The sequence below is a fragment of the Callithrix jacchus genome, chromosome 21 (assembly GCF_049354715.1).
Source record: "Callithrix jacchus isolate 240 chromosome 21, calJac240_pri, whole genome shotgun sequence".
Taxonomy (NCBI): domain Eukaryota; kingdom Metazoa; phylum Chordata; class Mammalia; order Primates; family Cebidae; genus Callithrix; species Callithrix jacchus.
This window is the reverse complement of record NC_133522.1, coordinates 48,140,019-48,159,026: the sequence shown is the minus strand read 5'-3', so window position 1 is coordinate 48,159,026 and position 19,008 is coordinate 48,140,019. Positions and strand designations below refer to the sequence as shown.

General features: G+C 50.7%; 1 protein-coding gene across 1 annotated transcript; it reads left to right on the top strand.

Annotated features, from left to right (window-relative positions):
* Positions 1-3,069: 3,069 nt before the first annotated feature.
* On the top strand, positions 3,070-7,001 carry TFF2 (trefoil factor 2). Its single transcript, XM_008986734.5, has 4 exons — positions 3,070-3,185; positions 4,190-4,339; positions 5,692-5,838; positions 6,832-7,001. Exons 1-4 carry the CDS (start codon positions 3,107-3,109, stop codon positions 6,843-6,845), a joined length of 390 nt encoding a protein of 129 aa, XP_008984982.2. The 5' UTR covers positions 3,070-3,106; the 3' UTR covers positions 6,846-7,001.
* The last annotated feature ends 12,007 nt before the right edge of the window (positions 7,002-19,008 follow it).

Here is a 19,008-nt window from a genome sequence, read left to right as displayed (position 1 = left end):
TATTCTGTCCCCAGGAGCTGCTGCGCCTGCTTTGTGGCACGAACAGTGTAGCATTTGACGAAAATCTCAAAGGATCCCTGTTACATTTCTGGAGCTCCCTTCTCTTACCCTGAAAACCTGCCTGCCTCAGAAGCTTCCCATTCCGGCCTCTGTCTCCTCAGCCCGGTGGGGCTGTAGCGCTCTTCAGTCTTCCCTCCCTGTGCTGTGGTCTGGAGAGCGTCTCCAGGAAACCATGGGGGTCCCCTAGTTGTTTCTCTCCTCTCCGAGATCACTGTCTGGTGCTGCCTGCTGCTCAGTATCTGTGGACAGTGACTTCATGTAGTTTTAGGGTTACTTACGGTGGGAAGCTAGCCTGGTACCAGTGACTCGATAGTCAAAAGCAGAAGTGTACCTGGGTGATCTCCATGGTGGTTCCCATTTGCTGACTTTCTGTGTGAACTGATGGACAGTATCATCCCTGAAGTATGCAGAAGGATAGTCACAAAGAAGGAGGGCGCCAGCCCTGAGTGCCCGGATGGCGCTGAGATCATGTGTTTAGAGTGGCAACAATTGATGGCACGTGTTGGCCTCGCTGGGCAGATGGTGTGGGCATGGAGACGGTGGTGCAGGACAGCAGAGGGGAAGACAGTGGGTGAAGTCAGGCAGGAGAAGGAAGGAAGGAAGGAAGGAAAGACATGAGGGGCTCCCAGAGGGGAAGCTGGAGGGTTAGGGGGCTGGAGAGCTTTAGGATTTAGGCAGAGGCGTGGTGGCAGTAACGGAGAGAATGTTTGGAGCTTAGGACACCCTGGGCAGAAAGGACATTTGCATACCCTCTTCCAGAGGTGGAGCTTGAGTTCTGAGGGTGGTCACAGGAGGGTGGCAGAACTAGAGTGGGGCTGGGAGCTCCTAGAGATGAGGAAAATACAATTTGAGAGACTGTGAATGTAGATGAAGCGCCCACCACAATGTAGAAGATGGCTGGGATGTGATGAGTCTTAGCAGGACGGGACAGTGAACTTTAACTCGGTGCCGAAACCCCTAACAAAGGGGACAGGCTGCACCAAGGTCGGGACATGACAGCAAGGGGGGACTCTGGACATGGCTCCCCTCCCCGCCACACCTCCAAGGAGGATGGTTTCGCGTGAGGGTGAAGACTTGGGACTCAAAGTCCCTGTCCAGCCCCCCGGCCTGAGCCCACGTGATGGGGCGTGGCCACCGAGTACAGCTGTGGAGGCTGCACACAGCTCCACTTTCAACGAGCAATGCCACTAGACTGCAGGCGTCCCATCTAGTGTAATGGTTTCCCAGCTCTGTGGGCACTTGGTGTCCCTGCGTGGGGGCCTGACCAGGAAAATGCAGGCTTCCACCAGGGCCAAGAGAGTGCGAGGGGCCGAGATGTGGGCGATAATGAGTGGTCTCTTTAGCATGGGTCAGGCGGTTGCAGCAGGAATCCTGGAGGGGCTGCAGTGAACAGTGTGAAGTTGTGGGGATGGGAGGAAGCGGAGAGGAGGGTGGGCGGGAATATGAGGGAAAATGGAGACTCAGGCACCTATGTTGTGATGGTGACCTCAGTGACAGGGATGTAGGACTGGGAAACTGACCTTGCCAGAGTTTTCAAGGATTGAGTCCCCATGGCTGCCCAGTGGTGAGTGTCAGCGGCGACGTCAGCGGCGAGCCTGGAGTCACTTGAACTGGACCCAGAGGAGCCCCAGAGGCTAAAGCCTGGAAGACAGGGGCCTGGAGGACGGGGGCCTGGAGGACAGGGGTCTGGAGGACAGGGGCTGGGAGGACGGAGGTCTGGAGGACGGGGGCCTGGAGGATGGGGGCTGGAGGACGGGGGCCGGGAGGACGAGGGCCTGGAGGACGGGGGCCTGGAGGAGGGGGACCTGGAGGATGGGGGCCTGGATGACAGGGGTCGGGAGGACAGGAGGACGGGGGCCTGGAAGACTGGGGCTGGGAGGACGGGGGCTGAGAGGACAGGGGCTGGGAAGATGGGGGCCGGGAGGACGGGGGCCTAGAGGATGGGAACCTGGAAGATGGGAGTCGGGAGGATGGGGGCCTGGAGGACGGGGGCTGAGAGGATGGGGGCTGGAAGGATGGGGGCTGAGAGGATGGGGGCTGGGAGGATGGGGCCTGCTCTCCGGACCTCGAGGACAGCCCTGTGGCAGACCAAGGATTCTGGGTTCCCTGTGTCTTTGGGCCCCTGACTGCTCAGCCGTCAGAAATAGACTGGCAAACCCTTGTCATTTCCTTGGCCTGGGGAACGTTGGAATGCTTCCCCTTTCTTTTGGGGTGTCTGTGCTCTGGCTGTGTCCTCTCTGTCCAGTTTGCAGACTCCTTCTCCAGCACATCCTACCTGAGCAGGGCGGGGGCTGCACACCCTGCCCTGGGCAGGGTCCCAGGTGCCGTCTCTCACCAGCCGTCCCAGGTGCCATCTCGTACCACCTGTCCCGGGTGCCATCTCTTACCAGCTGTACAGCATTCCACGGAACAAAAAGAACCCCTTTCAGGGGTGGGCTGAAAGTGAAGTTATTAAAACCTGCCCACCCCAGGCTGCTCGGTTGACTCTGTCAGGCTTGTCTCCATGGAGAGCCGCCCCTCCTGCTGAAGAGGGGACAGGGGTTTCGTGCCGTGGCTGGGGAGGCTCTAGCAGCCCCGGGAGCAGATCTTCCCTCCTCTGAGACGCTTCCCTTCCTCGGGGAGAGGCCTTTTCCACACTACCTGCTGCCTGTTCATTTTCCCCAGTAAACTTGGCCCCAGTTCTTTCTAAATTCCTGCGGTGCCCACACTCACTATCAGTAGAAATGCATGCCGTATCCCTTCTTGGGTGTGACCCTGTTTGTGCCCAGCCCCAGACCTGCACATGGCTGGTTTTCCACGCTGGCAGCCTGGCATGGGCAGGAAGAGGCCTCGCCGAGCAGGGAGTCACCCTGGCCCGGAAGCCTCGAATGCACAGGGCACGGCTGCCCCTTGCCTCATCTTCGCTTCCACGGTGGAAAGGCTGGGGCCGCAGGGCAGGGAAGAAAGGTTATCTGTGCTTGTTGGACAAACAGAGAGGAGATTATAAAGCACGTCGGGCGGAGGACTTGCATTCTGCAAGCCGCCCTGGGGTGCAGCTGAGCTGGACATGGGACCACGGGACGCCCAGCTCCTGGCAGCGCTCCTTGTTCTGGGGCTCTGTGCCCTGGCAAGGGCCGAGAAACCCTGTAAGTGACAGGAAGGATAGGGTCTTCTTAAGTGCCTTCTTTATTTCTCTTAAAGAAAAAGAAAAGCACAACCATAAATTAACTTGAGAGGGGAAATTGCTATAAAGGCATGTGACAAGGCGTGTGGGATTTGCCGCTGCTGGGGTGGGGGCTCCGAGAAGGGCCTCCCTCCGAGGGAAAGGCTGTGTGGCCGCAGGTGTCAGCAGGCCCCGTGCAGGGTCAGGAGGCCATTCCCACCAAGGGTCCTCGGAGTCCCGGAGCACTCACCTGTCCCCTTGATCTTGGCCTTGGGTCCATCTGTTCAGCCTCTTCTAGAAGGGTTTTTGTTGTTGTTGTTTTGCTTTCTGAGACAGGAGCTGACGTGGCAGCCCGGGCAGGAGTACAGTGGTGCGATCTTGGCTGACTGCAACCTCAGCCTCCTGGGCTTAAGTGACCCTCCCACCTCAGCCTATTGAGAGCTGGGGCCACAGGTGTGGACCACCATGCCTGGCTAGCTTTTCTTTACATTATTGTTTGTAGACACAAGGTTTCGCCATGTTGCCTAGGATGGTTTTGAACTCCTGAGCTCAAGCAATCCGCCCGCCTTGGCTTCCTAAAGTCCTGGGATTATAGGTGTGAGCCACCGTACCTGGCCTTTTAAACATTTTAAACTAATGTAACAATGTCAGCAAAGCCCCATCAGTTTCTCAGGAGGCAACTGCATTGCTCAAATATGGGCAAGATAAGACTTCATGTTTCCCTGTGTGGCAACCTGACAATAGAGACATCCCCTAAAACCCTGAGAGGAGGCGCAGTGTGGGCTGGGGTACCGGGGTGGGGCTGACAGGGGTCTTCAGACAATAGAGACATCCCCTAAAACCCTGAGAGGAGGCACAGTGTGGGCTGGGGTACCGGGGCGGGGATGACGGGGGTCTTCAGACAATAGAGACATCCCCTAAAACCCTGAGAGGAGGCGCAGCGTGGGCAAGGGTACCAGGGCGGGGCTGACGGGGGTCTTTCCACAGCCCCCTGCCAGTGCTCCAGGATGAGTCCTCATAACAGGAAGAACTGCGGCTTCCCAGGGATCACCAGTGACCAGTGCTTTGACAATGGATGCTGTTTTGACTCCACTGTCGGTGGGGTCCCCTGGTGTTTCCACCCCCTCCCGAAGCAAGGTAATCTTCCAGGGAAGCCACACCCTTTTCCTGGGCCAGCAGCCGGCAGCCCAGGACCCAGCTGCACAGGTGGAGCTCAGAGCAGGGGCTGCGGGAGGCCCAGCTGCAAGTCTAGGGCTAGCCTGGGTGGGCTTGTCTGGAGCTAGCCCAGGCTGGTTAGTGTGGAGCCAGCCCAGGCTGGTTAGTGTGGAGCCAGCCCAGGCTGGTTAGTGTGGAGCTAGCCCAGGTTGGTTGGTCTGAGGCTAGCCCAGATTGGTTAGTCAGGAGCCAGCCCAGGTAGGTTAGTCTGGAGCTAGCCCAGGTTGGTTGGTCTGAGGCTAGCCCAGGTTGGTTAGTCTGGGGCTAGCCCAGACTGTTAGTCTAGAGGTAGCCCATGCCAGCCAACAATGAGATGAAAATGTCCCACCCATCCCGTTTCTACACCATTAGTTTCTTCAGCAGACATGTGTTTGTGAACCCATCAGTTTTACTTTAGTTGAGAAAAAAAAAATAGATCTCCTCTTCCTTTTGAAATGTGACTTCTGAAGACACTTCATCAGGGAAATGAGGGTATTTAACAGGACAGTGGTAACACAGGGGCTGACAGACCTCAAGTGCTAGGGAAGGAAGTGAAGCCTTCTCGGATTCTTTGGGAATGAGTTTTATGTCTGTGCATGTGATCAGGATCCACGTCATAACACAAGGGTACTCAAAAGAAGGCTGCATGTGTGCTGCGCACCTGTGTGCATGGAACTGGGGGTGCCCTTGGGGGAAGGGCAATTCTTTCCCAAGATTGTTGCTGGGAGGCTTGTGAGGCCCCACAGGGAACCAGGCAGATGTTGGGTTATTCATGAGTGCCCACTGAATGGCAGTGTCCTTGAGTGTCAGTACTGTGTCCAAATGCTTTCCATCTTTTCAAGGTGCCCAAAAACCTTTTCTCACCTTGGCATGGGGGCCAACCCATTTACAGAAGAGAACATTGAGTCCTGAAAGGCAAAGTGATTTCCCCAAGGTGGGGGACACCAGAGCTTCTGACTGTGACCACCCCACACTGGGCCCCACTTTTGGGAAGGACAGGACAGCCAAGTGTCATTGGGGCTGACAGTAGGTGGTCCTAGGGGCCGACACTTCTGCAGTCCCCAGGGGAGGTGGTCCCAGGGGTCCACACTTCCACAGTCCTGGAGGAGAAAGTCTCAGGGGCCGACACTTCCACAGTCCCTGGGGAAGGCGGTCCCAGGGGATGCTGCCCCTGGCAGCCCCTCATGATCCCCGGAGGCTGCAAATCAGCCGTGCTTTCAGAGGAGGAAGTGGTGGAGCTGTCCAGTGCACCACAGGCCTGACTGGGTCTCTGTGTTGTGTCTGTCCCGTTGCAGAGTCGGAGCAGTGCGTTATGGAGGTCTCTGCCCGAAGAAACTGTGGCTACCCAGGCATCAGCCCCGAGGAGTGCGCCTCTCGGAAATGCTGCTTCTCCAACCTCATCTTTGAAGTGCCCTGGTGCTTCTTCCCGAAGTCCGTGGAAGGTAACGCCACTGGGGGATGCTCTGTTTGGTTCCTGGACACATGATTTCTTCTCCATCCATAGAGGGGGGTGCGGGGAGGCTGTCCCAGGGCCAGCACTTCCACAGTCCCGGGGAGGTTGTCTTGCAGGCTGCCTTGCAGGCTCAATGCCATCGAGGCAGGGGCCCCTGCCTCCCCTGGGATTCTGAAGGCAATTCCAGAATGCTCTTGGCAAAGACAGCATCTTTTCCGTAAATGTGTAGCCTCCAGCATTGCCGCTGCGTCATCTGTGATGGTTCCAGAAGCAGCAGCTCCTCCCTGTGGCCTCCCCACGTGTCACCACATTCAGCAGCACTGCCTGTTTTATTGCAGTTCGATCTGTTTTGAGTGTCTTGCACTGCTCCGGGTACTAGAGAGCGCCCAGCTCCAGCACACCTGGACCCTCCTCCCGTGGCCTCCCCACCCTCCTCCCATGGCCTTCCTGTCCTCCCCCACATGAACCCCAGTGACAAACGTGGCCCACAGAGTCCTCCGGGACAGTCCTGGGAGGGTCCCATGCGCAGAGGTGAATGGGTCCACGTCTCCCACCCACTTAGTTATAGTGCATTCCTGACACAGAGTGTGGCAAGATAAAAAAAGACCAAGCAGAAATCCAGATCCAGGAAAACAGGGAAGAGCACTCTGATCCCTGAAGGAGCCTTTTCTTTTCCTTTTTCGGATATTGAAGTTCTCCAAAGGGCCAAATGTTTTAACGGTCAGGATTTTCCAAGTGATTTTTTATAGGACAAAAGGTCCACCTAGAAAATATTTGCTTGTCTGGGGAGAATGCACCCCACAGAGGAAACTCTAGCCTGGAGTAGGGGGACTTGGTCCCTTTGCACCCTTTCCCCGGGAGAGGGGCTCCTTCTTTAGCAGGAAGCTCTTGGTAAAGCGACATGCACCCACCCGGGCTTCACAGCCTGGGCTCCCCCATTTCTGGGATTCCCTTATCCACCGTCTTGCATTTGAATTTCTAGACTGTCATTACTAAGAGCCGCTGGCTCCAGCAACTGCATCAGGCTCACCGGGCGTTCTGACACAAAAGGAGAAGCTTCACAGCTCATGAAGTCCTGGGTGGTCCAAATCATCTTTTTATCCTTTTGATGGTCTAACATACAATTTCTTTAAATAAAACCCTTAAAATCTGCTACGTTTCATTTTGGTTTCATTAACACAGAGATGGTGATGGCAGTGTGCGTGTGTACACATGTATGACTGTGTGTATATGTGTGAATGTGTACATGTGTGCGTGTGTACACATGTATGACTGTGTGTATATGTGTGAATGTGTACATGTGTGCGTGTGTACACATGTATGACTGTGTATATGTGTGCGTGTGTACATGTGTGTGTGTACACATGCATGACGGTGTGTATATGTGTGAATGTGTACATGTGTGTGTACACATGTATGACTGTGTGTATGTGTGAACGTGTACATGTGTGCGTGTGTACACATGTATGACTGTGTGTATATGTGTGAGCGTGTACATGTGTGCGTGTGTGCACATGCATGACTGTGTGTATATGTGTGAGCGTGTACATGTGTGCGTGTGTACACATGTATGACTTGTGTATATGTGTGAGCGTGTACATGTGTGCGTGTGTACACATGTATGACTTGTGTATATGTGTGAGCGTGTACATGTGTGCGTGTGTACACATGTATGACTTGTGTATATGTGTGAATGTGTACATGTGTGCGTGTGTACACATGTATGACTGTGTGTATATGTGTGAATGTGTACATGTGTGCGTGTGTACACATGTATGACTGTGTGTATATGTGTGAATGTGTACGTGTGTGTGTGTGTGTGCAGGGTCTTGGGGTGTTTGTTTGTGTTGAGACAGAGTCTCACTCTGTTGCCCAGGCTAGAGTGCAATGGTGTCATCTTGGCTTATCTCAGCCCCCTCCTCCCAGGTTCAAGCTTTCTTCTTGCCTCAGCCTCCCAGCTGGGATTACAGGCGCGCGACACCACGCCTGGCTGATTTTTGTATTATTAGTAGAGACAGGGTTTCATTATGTTGGCCAGGCTGGTCTTGAACTCCTGACCTCAAGTGATCCACCAGCCTTAGCCTCCCAAAGTGCTGGGATTTCAGGCGTGAGCCACCATGCTGGGCAGTTTTAATGTCCCTTCAATTTTTCTAAGAGAAAAAATTTATCAAATCCTTCAGGTTTCTCTAAAAGCAATAAAAAAGTATAGCACGTAAGTGAATTTCAGAACTGGCGATCACTTGGCAATACTCGGTCCTTTGTATAAAAACTCAATGACTGGCCCGAAACACCTCTGGAGTGACACAGGACCTCAGACTGCAGTTGCAAAGTCCTTTCTCTTTGGCCAAATGCTTCACGGACCCCTTGCTTTTGAAATGAATGTGTTACTTCCGAGGGGAGCAGGAACGGGGCTTGGACTGGGTAAGCCAAAAATTCTCTCCCAACTCTTTGCTTCTGTGTTTTCTGGCTTCCGCCTGAGGGCAGATTTGGCAATTGCTAACATTTGAGGATATGCGAGGGAGGAAGTTGACAGCATTTCATTAAGGCAACACCAGCGGTGGGGAGAGCACTGCATGAAAGATTCCTGTTTATTAATGATTATTATTATTTTTTCTACAATGTACAGGCTCCACGTGCAATTTTGTTACGTGCACAGTTTACACAGAAGTCAAGTCGGGGCTTTTAGGGTGAATCACGGACATCGCACCCATTAGTTTCTCATCACCCGCCCCTGTCCCCATCCGCTGTCCACATGGGCCTTGCTCGCCATTCCTCTCTCTGGGCTTGTGTACACGTTTTTAGCATCCACTTACCAGTGAGGACGGGCGATATTTGACTTTCCGGGCCTAGTTTATTCATTTAAGATAATGACCTCCAGCTCCATCCATGCTGCTGCAGAAGACAGGGTTCCATCCTTCTGATGGCTGAGTAGCACTTCACTGTGTGTAGAAAGCACTTTTTAAATCCACTCACCTGGGGATGGACACTCAGCTCGGTTCCGCATCTTTGCTCTTGAATAGCGCTGCCGTAGATGTACAAGCGCGGGTACCTTTGATAGGATAATTTCATTTCCTCTGGAGAGAGAAGCAGTAGGATTGCTGCATCGAATAGTATCTCTGTATCTAGTTGAGAGATTCTTTTACATCTGCCGTAAGGGGTCCTGGTGTCATTTAGCTCGGTGGCGGGAGTGCAGAGTGGATGACACTAGACCAGCCTTTCTGCTGCTTCCACCCTCATCGCCCTCCCAGCCCAAGCCGATTGGCTTAGCGAATGTGTCAGGCAATGGCCCACTCCCGTCACCCCAGAAAATCCAAGGCCTCTGCCTTCCAGGGTGGGTAGGGCCAGTGCCACTGGCTTCCCATTGGAAGATAGGAATATGAGGAAGTGCTTCCTCAAGGGACGGATGTGGCCTTACATCAGGTCTCCGGATGCCCGCTTTGGGGAGGAGGCCGCATACGGCCTTGGGTCTCAGCTCTGTCCCTGCCTTGCTTACAACATCATGTGCTCAATGAACATTGGCCCTTGTTGGCAACGTGGGGTCTCAAAAACACTCAAGATCATCAGGTGACAGAGACGAGGTCTGGTGTTTGTGAATTTATTCTTCCCAGAGCGCTGTGTCCTCTCTCGTTTGTCCTCCCAGTACACTTAGTTTATGGGTTCCGGGGTTCCTGGCCACAGGCAGGCGGGCGGATTCCTGGAAAGGGTGTTTGGCGTGCTCTCCAGGGACCTGTGGATTACCTGTGCCTCCGGGTGGAGAGTGTGGAGGTTCTGCTCCTGGAGCTGGCGCCGGGGCCTTCTTGTGTGCCAGGTTAGGTAAAACCTAGTTTTGTGTCTTTTCAGGCAGTTTCTGGTCTGCGGACCTTTGATCTCAAGCAGAGTTGTCTGCAGGCCGCCTGGCATGAGGCTCTGGGCACAGGGACATCTTGATTATGTGGCACTTGTGTTTCCCAAGGTGTGTTTCTCAGGAACTTTCTTCTCATGCTGGCACTGCAATCCACGTCCTTCTTTAGAAATTCTCTGATGCATGAAGGCCCCATTTTCTGAGCCAGTGCCTGTATTGCCCTCTTGATCCTCGAGCATGGATTCTAAAGCAACTTCCATTGTGTTTGCCTGGGCCTGGGCTTGGGGGTCCGTGGGCCATTCTGATCTATGTCCAGTATTACCGCTCCCGTCCGATTCAGCACCACGAGTAAGCTAATCAACCACGTGATACCTCAAGATCATTCAGAGTGTGCCACCCCCTTCCTCCTCCTTTGAGGGGTCCCCCAGGGACCCTGGAGCAACAGCTGGTGACATTTGAACCCACCCCTTGAGCAAAACAAAGCTTTTTCTTTTACCCTCTTTTCCATTTTCTCCCCCATCACCACCCCTACCCTTCCTCCTATGATATCTAGCTGCTTCTTGTCTCCTCTGCTTGTTCCTGGTTCCCTTCCCCTCTGTTCCCTCTCCCTGCAAAAGCTCCCACAATCCCCACCCAGTGCAAGCAGGGACCTCACGGATAGCAGAGCAGGTGAGGCTCGGCAGGAGGGCCCAGTGGCCATCAACCTAACCAGGACAGCCACTGTGGCCCTCGAGTTGGCTGCCCGCTCTCCCTGCTCCCTGGGCTCCCCAGGTCCCTGCCTGGCTGATCCAGGTAACAGAGATGCCTTGAGGTGCAATTCTAGGAGACGGGGTTGGTCAGCCCGTTGGGGGTGGGAACAACAAGAGCTGTCACCGTGTGTGCGGGTTGATGTCCCAGGCAGGTCACCGTGGAGAGGTTTTTTAAAATCTTGCAGATTCTCAGGCTTTCTCTTTGTAAAATATGAGTAATGATTACATCCCTAACAGGATTCTGGTGAGAAATAAAAATACTGTTTGTGGCCGGGTATGGTGGCTCAGGCCTGTAATCCCAGCACTTGGGAAGCCAAAGGAGGAGGATCCCTTGAGCCCAGGAGTTTGGGACCAGCCTGGGCAACATGCTGAGACCCCATCTCTACAAAAAATACAAAAAGTAGCTGGCCATGGAGGTACACACCTTTAGTCCCAGCTACTCAGGAGGCTGAGGTGGGAGGATTGCTTGAACCCAGGGAAGTCAAGGGTGCAGTGAGTCATGATCGCGTCACTGCACTCCACTCTGTCACACTGCCTGGGAGACAGCGAGATCCTCGTTCTAATAATGTTGAAAACAGATGCTCAGAGCTGCAAAGAAAAATCAGCACTGAGACAAAGGACCTTTCAGCAATGCAATATTTACTTCCCGGGCTGCAGGAAGGGCACCCTCGCTAGCCATCTTGCCACGAGAGTACAATGAACAAAGGAAAACACACAAATCTATTTCTTACAAATTTGGGGCCATCCTCACTGCTGTGTCTGATCTCCGTTGGCTGGAGCCAGACCTCACAATCTAAACTAAACCCAGACTGGCTAACAACTTAACACTTTTCTAAGCAGGTAACAGCAATGGAGAGCTGGGACATGCCTGTGAGCACGTCCAGCACAGATATCTTGGTTAAAGTACAAGGACACGGAACGTACTACGTGCCTGTAAGCACGGCGTGTCTAACAGCTACGTAGGATAGGGCTTCACAGAGTCATTAGCACACTTACTCTTTAACAAGAAAGGAAACTTTAAAGAGGAAGTTTTCTACTTCCCACAAGTAGTAATAATAAATGTTTTCGAGCTGCCTGGTGCACACAGCAGGCTCCTGCTACGTGGAGCTCCTACCAGAGGCCGCCAGTGGCCTCGAGGTTTGTCCTGTGGTCTGCTATAAGAAAGCCTCTTCCACGTACCACGCAGGGCAACTGGCTTGGCCTCCAGAATGCGGGTAGACCTGGAGAATACACACTTTTTCTTTATATAGTCACTATACCTAGTGCTTACCCATACACAGTCATGCACGCATGACGTTTTGATCAACAGTGGACCTCAAATACGACTGTGATCCCATAGAGTAATAATGAAGCTGAAAAATCTCCATCACCTGGTGACATCAGGGCCACTGTAACGTCATAGCACAGCGTGTTACTCAGGTGTTTCTGGGAAGGCTGGAATCAACACACTTACTGCACTGCTTGTCGTATGAAAGTACAGCACAGAAAATCATGCACACCACATAATACTCCATATGATAATACACGCAGCGTGACTGGCTTATGTACGAACTATACTTTTTATTGTTATTTTGGAATGTATTCCTTCTACTTACATAAAAAAAGTTAACTGTGAACAGCCTCAGGTGGGCCCTTCAGGAGGTGTCCAGAAGCAGGCATTGGTGTCACAGGAGGTGACAGCTCCCTGCGTTTTCCTGGCCCTGAGGACCTGCCAGGGGGACAAGGTGTGGAGGCGGACGATGGTGGCACTGAGAAGCCTGACCCTGCGAAGGCCGAGGCTACTGTGTGCGTCTCAGCTTTTAACAAAAAGTCTAAAAAGCAAAAAAAAAAAAAAAATAGTAAAAAGCTTATAGAATAAGGATGTAAAGAAAGAATATTTTTATACAGCTGTACAATGCTTTTGTGTTTTGTTATTAAAAAGAGTCAAAATTTTTAAAAATTAAAAAAATTATAAAGTAAAAACTTGACAGTAAGTTAAGGTTAATTTTATTATTGAAGAAAGAAGAGTATTTTTCTAAATGTCATGTGAGTTTATAAAGTCTGTATTATGACAGCCGTGTCCTGGGCCTCCGCATTCACTCCTCGCTCCCTCCCCGACTGGCCCAGCCCTGCAGGCTCCATTCACGGTAAATGGACGTTATGACGCCTACACAGCATCCCGTTCTTTATCTTTCATGCCATATTTTGACTGTAACTTTTCTTTTTTCTTTTTCTTTTTGAGACGGAGTCTCACCCCGTCACCCAGGCTGGAGTGCAATGGTGTGATCTCGGCTCATCGCAACCTCTGCTTCCTGGGTTCAGGCAATTCTCCTGCCTCAGCCTCCTGAGTAGCTGGGATTACAGGCACGCGCCACCAGGCCCAGCTAATTTTTTGTATTTTTAGTAGAGATGGGGTTTCACCATGTTGACCAAGATGGTCTCGATCTTTTGACCTCGTGATCCACCCGCCTCAGCCTCCCAAAGTGCTGGGATTACAGGCACACGCCACCATGCCCAGCGAATTTTTGTACTTGCAGTAGAGACGGGGTTTCACCCTGTTGGTCAGGCTGGTCTCAAACTCCTGACCCTGTGATCCACCCGCCTCGGCCTCCCAAAGTGCTGGGATTACAGGCACGCCCCACCATGCCCAGCTAATTTTTGTACTTGCAGTAGAGACGGGGTTTCACCCTGTTGGTCAGGCTGGTCTCAAACTCCTGACCCTGTGATCCACCCGCCTCGGCCTCCCAAAGTGCTGGGATGACAGGTGTGCGCCCCTGTGCACGGTACACAAGTGCTTACCCCTGTGTTACAGTGGCTCCAGTGTTCAGTACAGTCACTGGCTGCACGGGTGTGCAGCCGGGCTGTGCGGCAGGTGCTGCCCTCTGGCGGTAGGTTAAGTGTACTCCATGGCGTTCACACCATGACAAAACCCCCTCACGCTATGTTTCTCATAACATATCCCTGTCGTGAAGCGCCACGTGGCTGTATGGGTACAGCACTTTAGTGCTGATTTCCAGTGGGCATCTATACAGTACCTTCTGGCATTCATGCAGTTAAGCTCTGTGAAGTCGCTGCCAGCACTGACTTAGTGGAACCCTTGCTCCTGGGGAGGCACAGGATCAGGTTCCTGAGAGCCCCTGGAAGCATTTCACCAACCAGCCATACGTAGCCGGGCTCAAGTGTGTTTCGTAGACACCTTCTGGAGCATGGAACTCTGCGGTTGCACCTCTCCCAGAAAGCCCTGGGGGTCTGCCCTGAACAGTGAAATAGGCAGGGGTGGTGCCTTCCCTCTTGCTGCATTTGGCCCGGTGGACCACGGCAAGGATGCCTGAGCCTTGCGTCCCCTGGGTGTGGAGCAGGCAGCTGTCTCTTTCTTGTGGAAGCAGGTGCACTCTGCAGCCCACGAGGCCACTGCTTCAGGGCCAGGCGTGCAGGAATACGCAACATGTGGCTTCTGGATCTACAGCCACTCTGCACAACTGGGAGGGAGCAACCCCACCTTCCTCCAGCTGGTGGAGGGGCCAGGCCACAGGGAGGTCAGCCTGGCCCACTGCGCCCTCTCAGTCACTGGAAGAGGCCCCAGGGCCTCCAGGCAGGCTGGGCCAGGGCTGGTTTCCCTGTGTAGGACCACAGCCCCCTGACAGCCTTTGTCTCCTCGGACGCCTCATCTGTCCCTCCCCGCTGACTCAGGCCTTCTCTGCAACAGACCTTTCCCCCACCTCAGCCCCCTCCGAGGTCTGTGTAGAGTAGTGGGGGCCAGGTGAGGTGGCTCACGTCTGTAACCCCAGCACTTTGGGAGGCCAAGGCGGGTGGATCACAGGGTCAGGAGTTCAAGACAAGCCTGACCAATACAGTGAAACCCCGTCTTTACTAAAAATACAAAAATTAGCTGGGTGTGGTGGTAGGTGCCCGTAATCCCAGATACTCGGGAGGGTGAGGCAGAGACTTGCTTGAACCCTGGAGGCAGAGGTTGCAGTGAGCTGAGATTGCACCACTGCACTCCAGCCTGGGCAACAGAGTGAGACTCCACCTCCAAAAAAAAAAAAAGAGTGGTGGGAGGTTTCCTGGGAGCTTCCTTGGCTTCCAGAGAAACCAAGTGGACCCAGGAGGGAGGAGTTGCCCCACTCCTTGCTGAAGAGCCCTGATGTCAGCTCCCGCCAGGCCTCCAGCAACGGGGACACGGACGTGCTGACACCATGGCGGGGCTGGCCGCCAGCTTTCCACAGGGCCCAGTGGCTGCAGCCTCTGTGTTTATTTTCCGTGATCCGAAGACTGCTCAGCACTTAATATGGCACAACTGGAAACGTGGCTCACAGGAAGGAAGGGCCGGCTGTTCAACCTTCGGAGCGCACAGGGCTCATGAATTCAGGGTGTTTCTCAGCGAAGGACCTTGCTGGTAAATGATGCTCCACAGCGCCCTCTGCTGTCCATGCAAGGGACATGGCGAAGAGCGTTCAGCTTCGGCGCTGGACAACGTGCAGCTTCCTGCAGTCCAGAGACAGACCTCGGTGCCTGTCACTCGTTGAAAACTGCCCTGTCATTTAATCAATTCGCTGTCTTCACACTAGCAATGCTGACGATGACAATGCATGTGCCTTGAGATTTTTAAAAAATTAGTTTCGCGGAGGTATAATTCACATACAATAAGACTCACCCATCGTAAATGAAACAGTTCACTGAGTTTTGGCAAATGCAAATGTATACAATTGTGTAAAAACTACCACAAGCAAGATATAGAACGTTCATCACCCCCTCCCCTCCCCAGAAAATCCCCTGGTGCCTTTTGCTGTCAATAACCTCTCCCTAGTGCCAGGAAACCAAGAATCTGCATTCTTTCACTTTAGTTCCTTTTCATCTAGAATTTCAAGTAAGTTTAATCACACGGTGCAGTCTTTGGAGTCTGTTTTCTTTCATTCAGCACACAACTTTCTTTGAGATTCATCCAGGTTGATGCACGGAAGGGAGGTTTATTCCTTTTCATTGCTTAGTAGTATTCCACAGCAGGACACGTTGCAATTTGCTTACCCATTCACCAGGTGATGAAATCTACATTATTCCCAGCTTTTACTATTTTGGATAACGTTACTATGAAAAAATACGCACAGCTGTGTGAAGGGATCTGGGTAAATGCTTGGGGAAACACCTTTTTTCTTGGATGTGTAGGTATGAGCGGATTTCTGGATAGTACCATATTATGTTTAATTTTATAAGAAGCTGGGCCAGGCACGGGGCTCACGCCTGTCATCCCAGCACTTTGGGAGGCCGAGGCAGGCAGATCACAAGGAAAGGAATTCAAGACCAGCCTGACCAACGTAGTGAAAACCCATCTCTACTAAAAATACAAAAATTAGCGGGTCGTGGTGGCACATGCTTGTAATCCCAGCTACTCAGGAGGTGGAGGCAGGAGAATCCCTTGAACCCAGGAGGTAGAGGTTGCAGTGAGCTGAGATCATGCCACTGCACCCCAGCCTGGGCAACAGAGTAACACTCTGTCTCAAAAAAAAAAAAAAATTCTGAAAAACTGTTTTCCAAAGTTTTCAACCATTTTGCCTCCCCAGCAACGACGGACGAGATCTCCAAACGCTTACAACATCCGTGGTTTACTAGCCTTTCACACTTGGGCATTTTGCTGTGTGGAGCGTGGCATCCCGTTTTCATTTTAATTTACATTTTACTAATAACTAAGGATGTTGAGCATCTTTTCATGGGCTTGTTTTTCACACATCTTCTCAGGTAAAATATCTGTCTAAATCTTTAACACGTTTTAAGTCAGGTGTTTTTTTCTTCCTAGTAATGAGTTGTGAAATTCTTTATATATTCTGCATATAAGCCTTTTATTAGTTATATCTTATACAAATATTTTCTCCTAGTCTGTGACTTACCTTTTGGTTCATTTTCTTAAGAATATTTTTCAAAGAGCAAACATTTTAATTTTGATGAAACTCAATTTTTTTTGATTCACACTTTATGTGTCCTGCCTAAACATCTTTGCCTAATTAAAGGCTACAGACAGTTTCTATTATATTCTTTTCCAGGAGTTTTATAACTTTAGCGTTTATACTTTTGTCTATGACATATTTTGAGTTAACATTTTTGTATAAACGTGTGCATTTTCCTTTGTTTTTAAGTCTCTGAAACCATTTTTGCAGCATTTGGGACCATTAGTTACTTGAAGCTTGGCTAGAATTTCCCTGTGAAATGATCTGGACAGGGAGATTTTTATGGCTTTTTTTCTGTGAACCCGGAAAGAACCAATCCTTCAACGTGGATCCCAGGCAGCCGACTGGGGCTAACAGAACAGCCAAGAGGCCACTTGCTGACAAGACACACGTGTACCCTGCACCCCGGGAACCCACACGTTTGCTTCACTCGGGGACATTCGCGGCTGTTTCTGTTCACGCCTGTATCAACCGCGGCTGGAAAGCCTCACCTGGGCCCATGGAGCTCACCAGGAGAAGGTGTCTCACATCGACCAATCAGAGCTAAACAAGCATCAGCCAATCACAGCTAGCAAGTTTGCATCCCTCATTTGCATAGCAGACCCGCGTGAGAACCTAGGGGGAACTTTCTCTTTAAAAGACAGCTCCTGACTTTTTAACGATCGCCATTCTGACTGGTGGGAGATGGTATCTCACTGTGGTTTTGATTTGCATTTCTCTAATGACCAGTAACCATGAGCTTTTTTTCATATGTTTGTTGGCTGCTTAAATGTCTCCTTTTGAGAAGTGGCTGTTCATAGCCTTTGCCCACTTTTTGATGGGGTTGTTTTTTTTTTCTTGTAAATTTGCTTTAAGTTCTTTGTAGAGTCTGGATATTAGTCCTTTGTCAGATGGATAGATTGCAAAAATTTTCTCCCATTCTGTAGGTTGCCTGTTCACTCTGATGATAGTTTCTTCTGCTGTGCAGAAGCTCTTAAGCTTCATTAGATCCCATTTGCCTATTTTGGCTTTTGTTGCCGTTGCTTTTGGTGTTTTGGTCATGAAGTCCTTGCCCATGCCTATGTCCTGAATGACAATGAGAACACATGGATACAGGGAGGGGAACATCACACACCAGGGTCTGTTCGGGGGTGGAGTGCTAGGGGAGGGATAGCATTAGGAGAAATATCTAATGTAGACATAAGACCTAACACCATAAAAACTGTAGAAGAAAACCTAGGCAAAACCATTTGGGACAAAGATAGATGATAGACTAGACAAGGAAAATGTGGCACATATATACTGTGGAATACTATGCAGCCATAAAAAACGATGAGTTTGTGTCCTTTGTAGGGACATGGATGAACCTGGAAACCATCATTCTCAGCAAACTGACACAAGAACAGAAAATCAAACACCAAATGTTCTCACTCATAGGCAGGTGTTGAACAATGAGAACACTTGGACACAAAGTGGGGGCATCACACACTGGGGTCCATTGGGGGTGCTACAGGAGGGATAGTGGGAGGGAGGGTGGAGGAGGGATAACGTGGGGAGAAATGTCAGATATAGGTGATGGGGGGATGGTGGCAAAAAGCCACCTTGCCATGAATGTACCTATGCAACAATCTTCCATGATCTGCACATGTAGTCCAGAATCTACAGTACAAAAAAAATTAGTTGCATAAAGTGATTTAGGGTAGCCTCTTACCATTTTTAAAGTTTCTTCTGTTTCAAAAGTTATTTCCTTCATTGTCAATTCTTACGTTGCATATTTGGGGATTCTTTTGATTGGGTTAGCCAGCGGTTTGCATATCTTGTTTATTTTTTAAAAAAGAACTGAGATTGAATTTGTGACTCAATTCCACCCTTTTGCTCTTCTCTACTTCATCGATTTCTTTCTCTTTGCTTTCTTTCAGTCTTTTCTCAACAAGCTGTTCTTTTCCTAGTTTTCTGAATTGGGAATTCAATTTATGGATTAATGACATGTGTTTGAAGCTACATACTTTTCTCTAATTACCATTTAAAATATTTCCCATAGATTCAGAAATGTTTTTATCATGATTTCTAAAATATTCTGTAATTCTAATTAGTAATTTGCATTTTAGCCATTTCCATGTGCGAGAATGTTGTTAATTTATTTTCTAGTTTTGTTGCACTTGATCATAGAGTGATTATAACATTTTTACTTTTCTTTTTCTGAGACAGAGTCTTGCTCTGTTACCCAGGCTGGAGTGCAGTGGCGTGATCTTGGCTCACTGCGACCTCTTCCTCCCAGGTTCAAATGATTCTCATGCCTCAGTCTTCCAAATAGCTGGGATTAAAGGTGTGCACCACCATACCTGGCTAAATTTTTTTGTGTATTTTTAGTAGAGACAGGTTTTGCCATGTTTCCCAGGCTGGTCTCGAACTCCTGGCCTCAAGTTATCATCCCACCTTGGCCTCCAAAAGTGCTGGAATTACAGGCATGAGCCACTGTACCCAGCCAATACTTTTACTTCATGGAACTTATTGCTTTCTTGTGTATAAATGTACCATTAAATTTTGTGAATATTTCATGTGCTCTTGAGAAGAAGTTGTATCAGAATTGGGAATTGAATTTTGACATATGCGTATGTATACATACACACACACAGAGTGTACATGTCCATTCGAAGATCTGCCTTATTGAT